The sequence below is a fragment of the Panthera pardus genome, unplaced genomic scaffold (genome assembly GCF_024362965.1).
Source record: "Panthera pardus isolate Hobbes unplaced genomic scaffold, ASM2436296v1 HiC_scaffold_26, whole genome shotgun sequence".
Taxonomy (NCBI): domain Eukaryota; kingdom Metazoa; phylum Chordata; class Mammalia; order Carnivora; family Felidae; genus Panthera; species Panthera pardus.
In genome coordinates, this window is record NW_026526832.1 from 2,239,098 (window position 1) to 2,256,779 (window position 17,682).

The window sequence follows — 17,682 nt, forward strand, 5'->3', positions numbered from 1 at the left end:
GGTGCTGGGTGCAGACCTCTTCACCACAGCCCCTGCCCCTGCGGCTGGCAACCAAGCCTGCTCCAGCTCTCTGGGCGGACCAAGCTGTAGCAGGTGTCTGCCGCACAGAAAACAGACGGAGGTGCACCCCCCTTCACCCTTGGTCCCCCAACCTCACCCCCTGTGACTTTGCAAACAACTAAGCACAACTGCAGAGGCGGCAATGGGGAGATGCTGTTAGTTAGCAGAGCCTGGAGTGGGACAAGGGGGCCTTGAGGCCTGTTCTGACTTCCGCTGCGGACTGGGTGTGAGCCTGCAGGGACGGTAGGCTGCATATCTGGGCTTTGGTCGCGTATTAAATGGGATGTCTTAGAGCAAGAAGCCCACCTTCAATGTGAACCCTGGAGGAGTCTGGCCCAGGCTACCCTGGCCCTGCCCCCCTCCCCTGGGCCCTGGGAGGCAGCCTGTCCCGTTGTCCTCAGAGCTGATGGGCAGGGAGTGTTCGCTTCTCTCAAGCGCCTTCTGCATGGACACCCTTCTAACTCCCACCCACACCTAGTTCTGTGACCTTCGCTCCATAGGCGGCATCCCTGATGCTGCGAGAGGGCCACGCGGCCCCCTCCCCTCGAGCCATCTTTCCTTTCCTGCTTTCTGTGGCTGCCAGAGGCCTCTGGGCAGAGCCTGGTTCGCCATCTCCCTCCCACAGTTGCACCTCCCAGCTGGCAGGAAAAGCACCTGGGGCTCTATTCTCCTGTGGCCTGCCCATGGTGCTTCAGTGAACGCAGCCTTAGGCCGCATTCGTTTTTGGCTCAGTAGCTCTCATGCTGCTAAGGCCCAGAATGGGGAGTCAAGATAAGATCCCTGGGCTTTTACGGAAGGCACAAGACCTTCATCTCAACTCCCTCATCCAGCTCAGCCTCTTCTTGCATTTTCTTTCCCCGTCAAAGCTGAGAAACAGTTTAAAAAAAAAAAAAAAAAAAAAAAAAGGAAGGAAGGAAGGACATGAGGACAGAGACTCTTCTAGTTTTTTTGTTTTTTTTTTTTTTTTTTTAGAGAGAGAGAGAAAACATGAGCAGGGGAGGGGCAGAAGGAGAAGGAGAGAGAGAATCCCAAGCAGGTTCCACACTCAGCTCAGAGCCTAATGCAGGGCTTGATCCCACGACCCTGGGATCATGACCTGAGCCGAAATCAAGAGTCTAATGCTCAACCGACTGAGCCACACGGGCTCCCCTCACCTTCTTTTTACTATAAGGTCACCAGCCTGTGGCTAGGAGTCTGGGGGTTCCACTCTGTACAACTAGTGAAGATGGCTTGGAGTGGCCAGAAGAGTCGGCCCCTTGGGCCCCTGCCGCCTGGCTCTGGGTGCTTCCCAACCTCTCAGACTCTCTCGATGCCTCTGAGACTCTCTCAATGCCTACAATGCAGACGACAGCATGTTGTGGGGGCAGATGAGGACAGGCACATTTTATCTTTGTTACTTCTGTTTTAGCTGAGCATTAACATCTTTGCCGTACAGATGGGCTTTGTGCTTTTACATCACGGGAGCCGTTTGCATCTTTTATTCAGGGTTTTATTTTTACAACCAAGACATTTTCATAAAAAGAACAGTGAGAGAAGAAATATACAAGCCATGGGAGGGCAGAAGTGAAAGTCGAGGAACTTCCTAATGGGAGACTGAGGAACTTCCTAATGGGAGATTAAGTGAACTCCCACACCACAAGTTCCCGCTCCACAGGAGGTCCCTGGAGACTGAACCGACTGAGTCAGCCCTTCACAGAAAGCACGGTTCCAAGCTGGGTGTGGTCTCTGTGGCTCTCAGTGAGGACGGTGACCCCCGCCTGGGAAGACCAAGGAGGAGCCATCCCAGCACCATCCCATGAGAGACTCAGGACTCCATGCCACTGCCCTATCAGGGCAAAGCAACTTGCGAGAAGGTGGCCAGACGGCCAACACAAGGGTCCCAGCCCAGGGTGAGTACAGGAGCTGGGGAGTGGTGTCATGGTGGCATTTCTTACTCATTTGCAGGAAGTTGCAGGAAGTGCTCCGGGGCTCTGAAGCCTTCTCTCCGTGATTCGCGATGACCAACTAACAAGTTTCTCCCATGCATGAGGCCCACAGAAAGAACTTGCAGTAGTTAAAAGCAGGCAACTTCAGCAGGTCAGTGAAATTGCCACAATTGAGGGAGTTGAGCGTGTCCCTTCTCTCTCATTTTTCCAGATCTTGCTCATTATTGACCAACGTATTTTTGTAGCAGGACACCAAAAGCATATTCTCCGTTCATTTATAAAACCTGAAAACAATAGCAAGTCAAGAAAGCACTTATATTCAGGGAAATGATATGAATTTCCTGTAACAGAGACAAATGACATGCAGGGATGCAGGGCTCCACTCCCAGTAAGGAGCCCGGGGGCCGGGAGTTTTCCACTAGTATGTTTTTAGGGCCCATCTTAGTCATTAAAAAAAAAAAAATGAAGAAGCTCAAAACAAAAAGCCCAAAGAACTCTAGCTTTGAATAGTGTTACTTCCTGCAGTGCCTTCTTAGATAAGCTATTGACAAATGCACACTGAGGGGCCAGAAGAAGTTGGTTGCTGATGGGCAGATTTTCCAGGGTCAGTTATAGGCTGGGGAACGTCTTCCCCAAATCACAACTTGAGTTTGGAACAGCTGATCTGTGAGGCCCATGGGCTCTTTTGTCCACACCTGCATCATGGCAGCAAAACTAGAGGTGGTTTCCGAACTTTTTTGTAGCCACAAACCCTTTTGTTCAAATGATGTCTCACAGGTGAGCCTAAGTACAGGCAGCCGATGACAGCAGAGGGTTGAGGGAGCTCACGGCCCCCTGTGACCAACCCCCAGCTCCTTCCCCATCACGGTGGGTCCTCAGAACCCCTGGGTTTGTCAAAGCATGAGACACTATATCCAGCTCCCCTAAAACTGTCATCAGATCACTTGGGAACAAGTTAAAATGAAGGAGTTGGTGGGGGCAGTACCCTAATGGGGACCCCCCCACAATGGGGTCACCATGGGGAAGATGTTGAATGGAACATTCTGCAGATCTAGGCTCAGACAAATACACTCAGGTTATTGTCTCTTAGGTAGGGGGTAATTTCTAAATCCAGCACCTAAAATTGTGTAAATTGTGCACAATCAAAATGATTGAAAATTGCCAATAAAATACAGCAGGCATGTTTAAGGGACTGTCTATAGTCAAGCAACTATAGCTACAAATATAATGTATTTAATAAGGTAGAGAATACTATATAGAGTTTATATGGAGATTACATTTTCAAGTATTTAGAGATATACTTTGTTCCTTGGCTGTTTGGCTCGTAGAGTTGACTTTTGTAAGGAACATGAGTTTGTGCTTTGACTCCACAGGACCACGGGCTGAGCACTTTATGGGTTTTAACCCAGTAAGTCCTCACAACAGCCATGAGTTTGGTACTGTTATCCCATTTTACATGAGGAATCAGAGGCTCAGAGTGGTGAAGTGACTTGCCTACAGTCACATGGTTGGTGAGTGGCAGACAGGATTCAAACCCTCATGCTGGAGCCAGAGCTCTTAAGCCAAAGGCCCTGTTGCCCTCTTTAATCTAGAGGCACGATGGGCTTTCTTTTTTTCCGAACACCTCTATATAGAGGGGCTTGTCATTAATGAGATAGGTAGATGGAAAGCAGTATTTTGAGGAAGAAAAAGTAATCCAAGAACGCTGCCCACAGCCCAGCTGAGGTCCCGAAGTCCCTGAGGTTGGGAGTAGCCTCTGGCCCCTCAGGGCCTCTGGGCTTCTGCCCGTGTTTACACAGCTCAGTAGACCTGAAGAGCGAGTGCCTTTTAGCCCCCCTGTATATGTGACTCAACCTTTTGATTTGCCAACCCCTGGGACCTGGGTGGGGTCTAGGGTAGAAGATGGGACCCAGGCAGCCCAATACCGGCAGGGAAGGAAGCAGGGAATGGTCTTCGAATCCAGTTCTGCCGTTTACCATCCCAAATGCTTTGAGCAAGTCTTTCAACTGGTCTATAAAGGTAACCCTCCTATGTCATGAAGGACCAAGTCAAATGAAAAGAGTTTGGGGTATCCTACCGTATCCGATTCTTTCAAGAGTTGACTGTGAACATGGGGAGAGCTAAGCGAAATCTTTCAGTGCTTGAAATTTGACTTAAACGGCTACCCAGTAGTTTTGTTAGATGTTCTCTCTTCCTGAATTCTATCGCTCCATCTATTTATACAGTCTGAGATTTTTTTGAAGGCTGTGTCTGGCTTTGGCCCCCTGTGGGTGGAGGCTGCAGCAGCAGGGGCTGAGGAAGCCAGGCCCACACCCAGGGCCGCGTCATGGGCACTCTTCTGAGGCCCCAAGCACTTACTGTTTCAGGAGGCGAAGCCGGGCTCTCCTCTTCAGGCCTGGAAGAAGCAAACAAGAACATCGGTTGGCGTGGGCTGTGGGTCGCTGACACCGAGCCCCAGAGAGCGAGGAAGGAGACCAGAGGGGCAGCCAGCACCTCAGACCACTTCCCTGGTGCCAGGCTCTGCTCCAGCTTTATGTGGTTTAACTCCCTTAAAGCTCGCAGCAAGCCTGTGAGTTGAGTACTACTCTTACTATCTCTGCTTCGTATATGGGGAAACAGAGACACAGAACACGCGTGTTATGGAATGACTTGCCCAAAGTCACGCAGCTAGTAAGCAGTAAGACCAGAATTCAAACTCAGTTAATCTACTCCAGTCTATGTGCTCTTAAACATGTCAGTCTGCCCTTTGCAGCAGGTCAGGAATGAGAGGTGTACAGACACGTGGTCGGTGGACTTAAGCTAAAGCGTGTGTGCGCGGGAAATGCACAAGGTCTCCCAACGGGATGTAGGAAGGAAGTCTGAGCATGTCTGTTTACATGTCTGTCTCATCCTTTATTCCTTTTCATTTCTGAAGCACATTTCGTAACATACGTAATATATGACATAAATACACCTAATCGCAGTTCGAGTTTGTAATTTAAAAAGTTTTTACTAATAAGATCTACATGCAGTTAGGTTCATAATTTAAAAATGTTTTTACTAATGAGATCCTTGAACAAAAAAATTTGCAGACCACTGAACTTTAATGGGGTTCTTCCATTTGTGGATGGTATTTGTGGATGGCGATTTTATGCAAAAATGTGCTCATGACACATTTCTTTGTGGAGAGGGTCTCACCCTCTCCCATTTTATAGAAGCCCAGAGAGGGTCAGTACCTTGCTTGAGGTGGCACAGGTGAGCAGAAGGACCAGAAGGAGAGCCCTGGGCTCTTGGGCAGTTGTGAGGGCCTCCCATATAACTCCCCTCTTTCTTATGAACCCTGGGAGCCCAGAGCAGATGATCTCGTCTCCAGAGGGGCTGAGAGAGGCAGTCATCTCTGAATTTCTCTGCAGCCTCACAGAGAAGGAGGAGTTCAAGTTTCTGGGAACATGACCCAAACCCCACTGCAATGTCTTCTGTGTACTGTTTCTGTCCCGAGTGCTCATGGGAGTTCCCGCTTATCTCATGCCAGGCACTTTGGGCAGGACTTTACAAACAGCAACCCTGGGAGGTAGGTAATATTGTTACTCCTGGGTGGGGCAGTTGAGGCTCAGAGAGGCCAGGGCATGTGCCCAAGGTCACTAGATCCAAGAATAGTGGAGTTGGATTCAAACCCAGGTTTGTCTGACTCCAGAGACAGGGTGGTCTCTGACCTCTGCAGGATGGCCTCAGGCCAAGAAGCACCTCTGGAACTACCAGATGGGAAGGTGGGTATAAACTTCCACCAAACTGCCATCTGTCCTGCTTCCCTAGAAGAGGAAGGACCTCGGGGACACGTCCAATGGCAAAAGGAGTCGCCATCGTGGCCCAAGAGGGCACAACTTACGGTATAGGTGGATGGCCACACCCAAGGACACCAGCAGAACAAGGACTCCAGCCACCAACAGGCCGAGGGTGAGGAGGCCACAGGATGGGCCTGGGAAAGACACACGTATTGAACATTTGAGACATGCAGATAAATTACAGAGGGAAAAATCAACTGATCAACTGGAAGCCCCACCTCCCAGAGAATACCACTGCTGCACATTTTTCTCTCATCGTTTTTTCTAGGCACTTCGAACACGTTGAGATAATTTTACATAGAACATTTTACGTCCACGGGTGCCCTGGTGGCTCAGTCAGTTAAGTATCTGACTCAGCTCAGATGTCAGCTCAGGTCATGATCCCAGGGTCGTGGGATGGAGCCTGCCCCTCCCACCCCACCCAGCGTCAGGCTCCACGCTGAGAGGGCGGAGCCTGCTTAAGATTCTCTCTCTTCCTCTCCCTTCACCCCTTTACCCTGCTTGTGTGCTCTCTCTCTGTCAAAAAATAAAAATTAAAAAATAAAATAATAGAAAAATTTTATGTCCCACATCATCATTTTAAAAATTAATTAAACGCAGGAGCTACTTATGTTCTAAAGGAGATAGGTAATTTTCATGCCTGGTAATGAGATTTTTACTATTTATTTTTAAAAATTTATTTTAATTTCACAAGAAATAGCTGAATGTATTTTCCTTGTAAAAGATTCAAGTATATGGTTAGAGTGTTCCGTGGCATGCTAGCTCCTTCACAGAAATAAATGCCATGGTTAACGTGGTACCTTTCTCTTTGTATTTATGCAGACACATACAGGTTTTTTAAAAATGTTTTGTTTAAATTTATTTTTTGAGAGAGAGAGACAGAGCGCGCATAAGTGGGGGAGGGGCAGCGAGCAAGGGGGTCGGAGGATCCAAAGCGGGGCTTTGCATTGACAGGCTGATAGCAGTGAGCCCGATGTAGGGTTCGAACCCATGAACCGTGAGATCATGACCTGAGCCAAAGTCGGACACTCAACCAACTGAGCCACGCAGGCATCCTTACAGTTTTGTTTTTGTTTTTGTTTTGCAGCATACAGTGGCTTATATTGTACAAACTGTTGTGCAAACCATTTTTTCTTTAAATATATCAGCACACTCCTTTTTCTAGTAGAGTAACATTTGAAGTATGGACATAGCATGGATTATTTAGCCATCAGTGGGCTTTTCGTTTATTTCCTATGTTTTACTTTTATAAATAACTCTGCAAAGAACATCCTGGTACATTTTTCCTAATGTGGGAGACTGCCCGAGGCAGATATTGAAAACAGGAACTGCCAAACCATAGACTATGTCCATTTAATGTTGTAACAGACACTGTGAAATGCCTTCCAAAAAGGCCGCACTGGTTTTCATCCCTAACCACCAACTGTGCACCTTGCCGACCCTTGATATTATCAGAGTGTTTAGTTTTTGGCCAGTCTAGTGGGTGAAAAATGGCGTTTGTCAACTTCAGTCTATTTTCATATATTGGCCACTTGTATGACCTGGCCTGGCCTTCCTTGCCTTGCATGGGTTTCGGAGTCTGCTGAAGTCTGAAAGTCACCACGTTGTTCCTGACACAGCAATTTAGAAATTGTCTCAGAATCATCTCAAGGGACAGCCCTAAGCCTTAGGGAGCACGTCCTTCCCCAGGGTGGCCATGTGGTTTCATTCATGATGACAAGTTTTGAGATCTATCTGGGTGTCCCAAGGTAAGTGCTTTGCATATAGTATCTATTTAATCATGCCTTCCCTTTAGCCAGGTAAACATCCCTAGTTTACACATGAGGAAACAGGTTCAGAGAGGCTGAATCACTTGACCAAGGTCACACAGTATAGGCAGTGGTAGGCAGAGTCAGACCTAAACCTGGCTGACTTACCCCTAAGGTACCCTGTCTCATGGCCCCCACCCCCAATGCAACCTCTACTTCTCCCCCCCAATCCCCACTTGGCCACTTTCACACACAACCTGGTTATTCTTAATAACCTACTAATGTTGGATTTGCATTCTTGCCCTGGGATCTTACTGGGGGTCGACATAAGGACTGATGCAAGAATCTCAAAGACCTTTGTCCACATCTCTTACAAAAGTGTTGCTCTACTGAGTTCACTATTGTTCAGCAGGCCTTATAGAAGGATGAACAGAGCAGACTTTTTCTAGAATTTAACACTGACATGAAGGCTTTGAAGCCGGGAGCTTGGGGTTGTTTCTTTCTATCACTGTGGGGGGCAGGGTTTGTGTGCCATGTTATTTGGAGTATTGCCTTTGGTTCAGCTGGTTTTGCCGTTTCTCTAGAGTCACAGCACAGACCCAATTTTGGCACCTTCAACGTAATGGACCTGTTGCATTTGCCTTTTGTGTTGTTTTGTTATTGTTGTTGTTGTAACTTGCCTAAAATCCTTTAGGCCAAGTTGTGGGGTATAGATACTTTATAAAATGAGGTCAATCTATCTCTACCTTTATGTTCACCAAGACTTTGCCCTTCTGCATTTGGGTTCCGATTTTTTTTTTTACTGGGACCTCATGGGGTAGCTTCCCGTTCCCATTCTCCCAATCCCATTAGATGCCTGTCCCTCAGCTCTTTCTGTTACTTTATACATTTAAGACAAAGCAAACCCAGCAGCACGAGGCAGCCCTAGTGGGGCAGCTTGTCATTTGTTCCACGGGTGGGAGCAGATGACACTTTGTTTGTCACCAGTATCTTTTGGGGAGCAGAGGTCAGTATTTTTCCAGAAACACATTTGCACGTTTGGGCTAATGGTTCAAGGAAAGTGCACGTGCATGTGTGTGTGTGGGTGTGTGTTCTCCAGCTGCTGTGTCTTGTGTTCATAGCACAGAGAAGCAAGTTAGGTCACTCATTAGCAAACAGATATTAGCACATACTGTGTGTTAGGCCCTCTGTTAGGTATTAAAACTGAAAAACTTTAAAGTTCTGGTCCCGTGGGTTGGTTATTTTTGTTTGTAAACAGTCTTACTGAGATATACTTTACATACTCTGCTCCAGGTGTATAATTTGATGGTCTTCGGTATATTCACAGAATTCTGCACCCATCAAGCACCACGATCTAATTTTAGAACATTTTCATCTCCCCTCCCCCACCAAAGATCCTGTACCCATTTTAGCAGTCTCCTCCATACCTTCCCAACTCCCCAGTCTTAGGCAACCACTAATCTACTTTCTGTCTCTATGAATTGTCATATTGTGGATGTTTCTTATCACTGCGATCACATAATACATGGTTTTGTGTCTGGCTTCTTTTACTGTGTAATATTTTCAAGGTTCATCATGTTGTAGCCTGTATCAGTATTTCACTGTTTGTTATGGTCAAATATTCCACTGTATGGATAGTCCATGTTTGGTTAATCTATTTACCAGTTGTTTCTACTTTTTTGGTGATTATGAATAATGCTGCTAGGAACACTGGTGTGCCAGTTTTGGGGTGGACATATCCTCCATTAAGTTTTGCTCTAGGACAATTTTCAAGCGTGTTCCTCATTAGACTGTGAGCTGTTGGAGGGCAGCACTGTGGTCACACTCAGCTTCCCTTCTGACCCCAGATAGGGTGGGGCCAGAGAAACAGGCTAGAGTCCACACATGGGAAGGGAAGGGAAGGAAGGAAGGAAGGAAGGAAGGAAGGAAGGAAGGAAGGAAGGAAGGAAAACTTCCTGCTCTGTTTCTGAGGGTCCAGGAGAATGGGAGAACTCACCCTTCGGGGTCACTGGGCTTGGGGGCCGGCACATTTTCTTCCTGGGGGTGGGCTTCTTGGTGGGCTGGGCAGTGGTGGGAAGGACATCAACTACAGAAAGCAAGCAAGACACACGTCTTAGCCAGGTAATCAGCAGGTGGACTTGCAGACAAAAGTTAAAACCTCATGTCTTCCATGTAGATGCAAAAGCCCTTACGACTGTTCCCTGGGCTGCTGCAGGGCTCCAAGGTGATAGAGTAATCGAGTTTTCTATGTGCTTCCCCAACTCTCAGACCTATCTGAGAGTCGAGGCAGGGGGTCACTTTGGTGTCTGGGGAAGAGAGGGGCTCTGGACCCACATGGACGTGAAGAGAGCCCCAGATGCCCTGATTAACCACTGAGTGACTTGGGGCAAGTCCTATCACTTTTCGGTGCCTCAGTTTTCCCATCTGCTGAAATAAAGATGACTCCCAGTTCTTTCTTGGGGTTGTCGTGAGAATTAAAGGGGACAGCATGCCCAGCAAATGGTGCAGTAGAGATGGCTCCCCCTGGCCAAAGACCCTGAGCAGAAGCTGGAGTCCCCAAGTGCTCGACAAGACCAGCCCCTCAGCCAACCTGCCAATCCCTAACCAGGTGGAGGAGGCTCACAGAAAGGAGGGTGCCCTTTAACACACATACAATACCATGCAGGTTGCATATATGGGGATTTTCTCTCCTTCTCAAGTGTCTTTACAAGTCATATACTATCAGAGCTGGAAGGACCTCTAGTCTCAACCTTTACTTTCAAAGACGAACACCAGTGATGTAAGGCGCCAGCCCCGAGGCCCCATGATGCCAAGCGCCTGCCTGGACCACCTCAACCCCGTCTCCTGACTCGTGGATGGGTCACTCCTCTCTTTCGTTCTATGCCAGTGTCACATGCTGACGTGACGGGGCAGGGCAGTGGGACAGGCACACAGAGTGAAGGGAGACACCTGAGGTTCTGAGATGCTAGGGACAGGGTGGTGAGCACTGGGTGCTGTTGAACCCAGCCCTGGTCTCTGTGGGTTGAGCAAAGACATTTCACAAAAATGATCCTCTGCAAAACAGTAGGAGAGGGAAGATAACACCATCAGCTTAAACTCTAGAATCGGGAGGACAGGGAGGGACAGCCAACAAAATGGTCACTTCAGGGCTGGCATCTTCCATATAAAGAGTGGACACTGTGGACCCTGGCCGACCCGAGTCTCCTCTGGGAAGCAGAGATGACACGCTCTGCCTGCTTCGTGAGGTTTCTGGGAAGAACCAACCACCAAGAATGAACCCTTGCTAAGTCCCGCCATGTGCTAGCGGCAGAACTAAGCAGCTCAGCTTAAGCGTATTCAACCCAACCACTTTGGCGATGGGAACGAGTATCTCCATCTAATCCCCGAGGAAGCCTAGGCGCAGAGAATGGAACTAGCTTGTCTGAAGTTCAAGAAACCCTAAACAGCACAGCCGGGATCTGAGCCAAGAGACCCTGATTCTAGGCTCTCACTAAGCCACACCACCTCAGGTGAACATGCTTTTCGACAAAAAGGCCCGTCGGGTCAAGGGCCTTGGCCGTGGGAATGCTGAGGGAAACTAGCATAAAAGGAAAAAAGGACACTAGCCATGGTGCTCCCAGAGCATGCGGGAGCCTGGCTCTCTGCTCAGGGTGACCCAGCACGGCTTTCTCCTTTACTCCTTACGGCCCTGGAGGTGTCCACTCCCTTTACTTTGTACACGAGGAGGCGCAGATGTCTCTCGGCTGGTCGGTGGGAAGCCTGCAAGGGAGACAGCTCTATAGGACCTCAGGGTCTTGGCTGAGCTCAGTGGTTGGGGTTCGATGAGGGGTTTGTGGGAAGGCTTGTTGCATTTTAATTTCTTCTTGCCCAGAGCTGGGTCCCCTTGATTCCTCCTGGCTCCCCCAGCTCCCCATTCAAATCTACCCGCTTCTCTCCTCGTTGAGCAGGACAGGCCTTTTGAACCCATAGTGTGATTAGCCCCCAAAAGGCCGTTTACCCCCCCGCCCCAATACTTTCCTTACTGCCCGAGCTTCCCCTTTCAGTATGCACTGTCTTCCGCAGGAGGGGTGGGGCCTGGCTCTTGATACCCTGACTCTGGGGAGATGTTGCAGCTGCAAGCACATGCTTTGGGGAGGGTCAGCATGAGGGGTTTGGAAATATCAAAGCCAGGAGTGGGTGAGTGGTGGTGGAGGTGGAGGGGGAAACTTCTAGAAACCAGTTTTACTTATTTCATCATCTATCTTTCTCAGACCCCCCAAATCTAACGAGTGGGAAAATGCGGGGCTTGTAGAGACAAAAACAATAAACCACACCCAAACCCCACACCCCCAAAAACCCAGTGTTCAATACAGGAATCAGTCAACTCCCTGCTGAGAATGCCTCAGCTTCTTGTCCCAGAGATCTCATCCCCCAACCCCTACCTTCTGACTGAAGACCCAAAGCTGGAGAGATGGGAGAGCAACCTCACTCTGGTTTTTGTCTTCCTAATTGTGCTGCTGTCCTAGCTGTCCCTGCATCTTCCCATGCTGAGTGACCTAATTCCTGGGGGGGGGAGGGGGGGGGGCGGTGTTGGGGGGGACTTGGCATTCTCGGTGCCCCCAGCCTAAGAACCCAGGTGAGCGGGAAGCAGGACAGTAGGAGGACCGCAGTGGGGGGTTGGCCGGCCATGGGCTAACCTGGGGAGGGGGCTAAAGCCAGACCAGGCCTTTTGAGAATTTCTGCCACGACTCCTTCACACCTCTCACAGCTTAATCCTCACTCTCTAATACTGCAGCCACCTGTCGCCTTGGCTACCGGCCAGTCTGACTCGAGGTGTGCTGTATGCGTGCAATGTTAAAAACACATCGAACATTTAGCATGGAAAGGGAATGTAAAACATTCCAGTGATAATTTTTATATTGATTATAAGTTAAAATGATGATACTGCGGGTACACTGGGTTAAAAATATAGTATGTAAACTAATTCCACTCATTTCTTTTTCCTTTGTTAAACGTGGTATTCGAAATTTTTACATTTTATCTGCGGCTTTCTATTTCTATTGGGCATGCTGATTCAACTCACAGAACTACAGCTTTTCAGGGTGGCTGGCGGGGGGTGGGGGGTGGGTCGTGGAGGCCAGCAGCAGCCCCATGATACAGATGGGAAAACTGAGGCCAGGGAGCAGAGGGACTGGTGCAAAGGCACACAGTGAATATGCAGCAGCATGTGCAGCTAGGCCTGGGCGCCAGTCTCCTTACTCCCTGTAACTCCGGGTGTGGGTTTGAGCCATAGGCCCCTGTTCAGAATGTGAGGGCATCTGCCCCTCCACTGGCCCTAGAAATGCTTTCACTGGGTATGTCCAGGCAATGAGGACTTTCTTTCCTGGGATGCACACTTGGTGGGAATTTCTGAGACCACAGTCAGGTCTGGGGACTGAGGCCAATCTAGGCATAGCCTCAGGTAGGCCTGATGTGGCGGCCAAAGGACAGCACTGCCTTGTCCCCAGAAGAAGTAGCAATGCTTCTAAGCATCCCATCTGGAACAGGACTCAGTTCCCTACCTCCCCGGGTAGATGGCAGCATGAAGTGAAATGACTACATAAAACACTTGCGTGTGCTTGGCCCTGGCTAGGTCTGTTCCTACCAGCCGTAGCTCTATGGCTCACGGCTGGCACCACCACCCCCCCGCCTCCTGCAGAGTGGGGCTCGCTGAGAGCGGGGGCAGCTCTAGTGTCTGCCACGCACCCAGAACACAGTAGGCGCTTCATACTCATTGGCAGCACTGAGGTACTTTCTTACCCACACTCAGCCGAGTTCCCTTCCCGAAGGTCAGCTCGGGCGACCCAACGGTCATGCAGAAGTAGATGCCACTGTCTGCAGGCTTCACACTTGTGAGATTGAGAATGGACCGGGTTGCGTCCGGAAACACAGTTAGCTTCTCTGGCTCCACTTCCTGTCCATACACGATCCCTTTTATGGGATCCCAGTAGGCCAGGCACTCGTAGCGACTGTCCGGGCTTGGAGCCTGGCGATGTCTCAGCCAGTAGATGCGCGTGCTAGTGGGCGAGGTTTTGGCTTCGCAGGACATTATCACCATTCCATTGGTCTGAACCATTACGGACCCAGGAGCCTGCTGGAGTACGGAGCTGCCACGGAGAGCTACGAGAAGCGGAAGGAGCAGACACCATCAGCACATTTTCCCAGCCACTGTTGTGGGTCCTGGGAGTCACACTGAGTCAAGCACTGAAGGAAAGCTGTGGAAGAACCTGCCCAGTTGCGGGGTCCAGGGGCTGTACTCAATGCAGCTAGTGGCTCCTGGACTCAGGAGACCATCTGCAAGGCAGGTGTTTCCTATGTCCAGCTTTACAAAGGGGATGGGGAGAGAGCTGCCATTTCTTGATTGCATGCCTATAAGCCTGGCTCTTTGCATAAATTATCTTAACCCAATCTCAAACTCATTTGGGGATTTTTATCCCCATTACACAGACAAGGAAGCTGAGGCATGACGTTACTTGTTCCAAGTCCCATCAATAGCCAGTAAGTGATCTGGGATTCAAACTCAAAGATTCAAAGTCTGAAGTCAAAGCCTTTCACCTTGCCTTGCCGCCACTCTATGTACAGACCTTCAACAGGCTCCAAGCAGGTGTAGGAGACTCAGGTAGCCCAGGGGAACCCAGAATCAGAGGCAGAGCACAGGGCTGGTCTGGCCAACCACCCTTTCTGGACAGTGATGACAACAGCAAGAGGAACTCACTATTGCTATTGGTGCAACTATAGCCTATCACTCCTCAGCCCAGCAAGTGATGGGTTCCTGGATCCCCATTCTCGAGGGGAAGGACAGATACCCCAGAAGCAGCACTTGGATTTCATTTTAGTCTCAAGATGGGAAGCACCCACAAGTAGGGGATTGCTCATGGAGAACGAACTAGACTGGAACTCAGAGACCCGGCCTTCAACCCAGCTTCTGCCTCATACCAGTGGTGGGACTGCAGGAAGTCAAGGAGCCTGTCTCTATCCTTTAAAATGAGGGCAGCTTGGGGTCATTGTCCTGCTTGCCTGCGAGGGTTAGAGCATTTAAGAAAACACACTGTAAACTCTAAAGCAGTGCACACGGGTAAACCATTTTCTACGTGTCTCATACATCAGAGGTTATTACTGGCAGCAGGTGAAATCTTAGGAAAGATTTGACTGGGTCCTTCGCAGCCAAGTCCAACAAACTGAATCTGACCTGGCAAGCCTTCCATTTTAGCTGTGGGGCAGAGAGAGACCCCACAGACCCAGGCAGAGACCCAGGAACAGCGAGGCACAGAAGGACATAGACTTGGGTGGGCAGAGGAGGCCAGAGAGAGAATGTGTGTGTATATATGTGCCCCAGGGGAGCTGGCTTATGAGGTAGTGGCCTAAAGGCACAATCCTGCTGATGTTTGTGTCTCAGACTTCATGGTTCCAGAATGGGCCGTGAACTTGAACTTTTTGACTCTACTCACAGGCCACTCTGAGCTTCTGCTTGTATCAAGAATGAAATGGTAGGGGTGCCTGGTGGCTCAGCTGGTTAAACATCTGATTCTTGATTTCGGCTCAGGTCATCATCTCACAGTTTGTGAGTTCGAGTCCTGCATCGGGCTTTGTGCTGACAGTGTGGAACCTGCTTGGGATTCTCTGTCTCTCCCTCTCTCTCTGCCTCTCTCTCTCTCTCAAAAATAAATAAACATTAAGAAAAAAAAAAAAAAAAGGAAGAATGAAATGGTACCTGGGGCCCAAGTGCCTACTGGCCCTTCTCTTTTCTCCCCAAACACCATACTGCCTTTTCAGCAGAGGGTCTTCATTGTTTGGGGTCACTGACATCTTGGGGAAGATAATAAGAATCGATGATGCCAATATTCACTGAACTGTGCCCAGCATGGTGCATGCATTATCTTGCTTAATCCTCACCAGATCCTGTTTTATACCCATACTCATGAGGAAACAGAGGCTCAGAAAAGTGAAGGACGTGCTCAAGGTCACACAGCCTGTATGTGGTGGATCCAGATTCAAACCCAGGTCTGGGACCCCAGAACCGGAACTTTGAGCCACTCCCTGAATCAAGGAGACCTGTGATCCTCTCCTGGGTCACTGTCATGTCGTTGCGTGTACACAGTGGGTCTACAAATACACAGACTCCCGAAGTTCTTCCAAGAAAGCCCAGAAGTGACTCCTAAAGGGGTAAAGGGGCCCAAAAGGACCCTGGGTTTTTTGTGTATGTTACCCCTGCTGTGTCCTGACATGCAGACTTCCTGGCTGCAATATACCCTGGTCTCTCTCTTATGTCCCTGGAGACTGAATGTCAAGCTCTATCTATGTGCCAGACACAGAGCCAGGCCTTGCTACCTGTGCGGTCTCATTTGATTCATCTGACTCTCTTCCAGTGACCCCCTTCTCAGAGGGGCCTGCTGTTTCTAAAACGATCAGCATTAACTACTAGTTTTGAACGGCCCCGACTAACTTCTGCTTGAGATGTGGCTGAGCTCGTGGGTCAGAGTAGGGGGCTGGCAGGTCTTGTCACCTCTGGCAGGGTGGCCAGCTTTGGGCTTTTGGGTAGGAGAGCAATCAACCACAGGTCAGTGGGCAGTTTGGTGTGTGGAGGGGCCTCTTCCAAAAGGCAGTCTGGCTGGGCTGATGAGAGGGACAGCGGAGACTGCTTGCTACATTCTAGCTCCAGCATGGCTCCCATTGGAGTGGAGCTCCACAGCACACACAACCCAGGGACAGTTGAGGTGGGGGGTGGGGTTGGAAACAGGGAACCCCGAGGAAGTACTCTGCCATAGCGGTCTGGGATCTGGCAATAGCCTGGTGTTTGGCAGATTGTCCTCTGAATACTTTCCCGGAAGTACTAAAAATGTGTCTACAGAACCCTGGGTGAAGTGCAGAATACCAAAGCCAGAACTGAGCCTCTGGAACCTTCCTGGGGGCACACCCCTGGGAGGGAACCCTAGACAAGGGCATTTTTCCTTTTACTCTGCACTTCCTTCCCCTCTTTTCTTCCTTCTTGACTCCTGCCCGCCTTCCCCTCCGGGCTTTTGGGCAGAGCTAGCCTCAATCCCGGGGCTCCAGGGGCCCCTGGGGTAATGAGCTCTGGGGATGAATTTCCTCGCCACCCTTAGGGACTGTACCTGCCATGCCGCCTCCCGAGTGCGCCCCCAGCCCCGGCTTCTGCATTCTGCCGGGACAGCCTTTGTAAACTCTACAGCTCAGGCTCTTCCCGGTCCCGGGAGACCACCCGCTCCAGCCCCGGGCGCCCCACAAATCTCCCGGTCTTACCTGCCAGCTGCGTGGCCAGGAGGAGCCAGAGCCCCGGCTGCATCTTGGCGAGCCCGGGACACCTGGTCCCGGCGGGGCTCTGCGGAGACAGTCCTGGCTAGGGGTGGGTGGGGAGCGGGACTGGGCGGGGCAGTTTGGATGGGGGAGGGGGGAGGGGGGACGGGAAGGACGAGACCGGGCGGGGTAGGGGAGGGAGTCCAGTGTGAGGTTGGCAAGGTCTCCGCCCTCATCCTCCCTGCATTTCAAAGGTCTTGAGTGCGTTTCCTAAGAGCCCACTGGGACCCCTTGCTTTCCAGTGAGGGGGTGACACCATTGTGCTGCGTCAAGCAATTGCACGTGTGTGATGGACGCCTGACCTGGGAGGTGGCCAGGACAGGGTCATGACTCCCTGTGACATTTGAGGCAACTGAGGCTCAGAGAGGTCAGGATATCCAAGGTTCCCACGGAAGTGCAGGGTGGAGCTGGACTGTAATTCGGGATTTTTTTTTTTTTTTTTTAATTTCTTTTCTTTTTGAGAAACTCGGTGGGGCCTAGAGTGACCAAGACCCAGGCCTTGCCCTCAAGGGCACACACTTGTGAGGGGTGAAGGGCTGCTCCCACAGCCCAGCCAGAGGCCAGAATCTCTCAACATTTTCATTGTTCCCATGAGCAGTGTGAGGCTGAGCATACACTGGACAGACAACCCTGGGGACACCCCTGGCTGGTGTGAGCTGTTTTCTTTTTTTTTTCTTAATTGAAGTGATATTTACATAACACAAAATTAAACACTGTAGAGGGTACAATGCAGTGGTATTTAACCACCTCTGTCTAGTTCCAAAACATTTTCATCTCCCCGAGAGAAATCCCTGAACC

The 17,682-nt window shown here is 50.0% G+C and overlaps 1 protein-coding gene across 1 annotated transcript; it reads right to left on the bottom strand.

Moving 5' to 3' along the window:
• Nucleotides 1-1,527: 1,527 nt before the first annotated feature.
• On the bottom strand, nt 1,528-16,964 carry CD8B (CD8 subunit beta). The gene is made up of 6 exons (XM_019444175.2): nt 16,831-16,964; nt 13,333-13,692; nt 9,551-9,640; nt 5,851-5,940; nt 4,344-4,380; nt 1,528-2,269 (listed from the first exon to the last, which is right to left on the bottom strand). Exons 1-6 carry the CDS (start codon nt 16,871-16,873, stop codon nt 2,257-2,259), a joined length of 633 nt encoding a protein of 210 aa, XP_019299720.1. The 5' UTR covers nt 16,874-16,964; the 3' UTR covers nt 1,528-2,256.
• Between the last annotated feature and the right edge of the window lie 718 nt (nt 16,965-17,682).

Coding starts and splice junctions, on each gene's coding strand:
- CD8B (XM_019444175.2), bottom strand. CDS start 16,873: ATGCAGCCGGGGCTCTGGCTCCTCCTGGCCACGCAGCTGGCAG. Junction 9,641..13,332: donor GGGAACTCGGCTGAGTGTGG/GTAAGAAAGTAC, acceptor TGCTTTCTGTAG/TTGATGTCCTTCCCACCACT. Junction 4,381..5,850: donor TGTGGCCATCCACCTATACC/GTAAGTTGTGCC, acceptor TGCTTCTTCCAG/GCCTGAAGAGGAGAGCCCGG.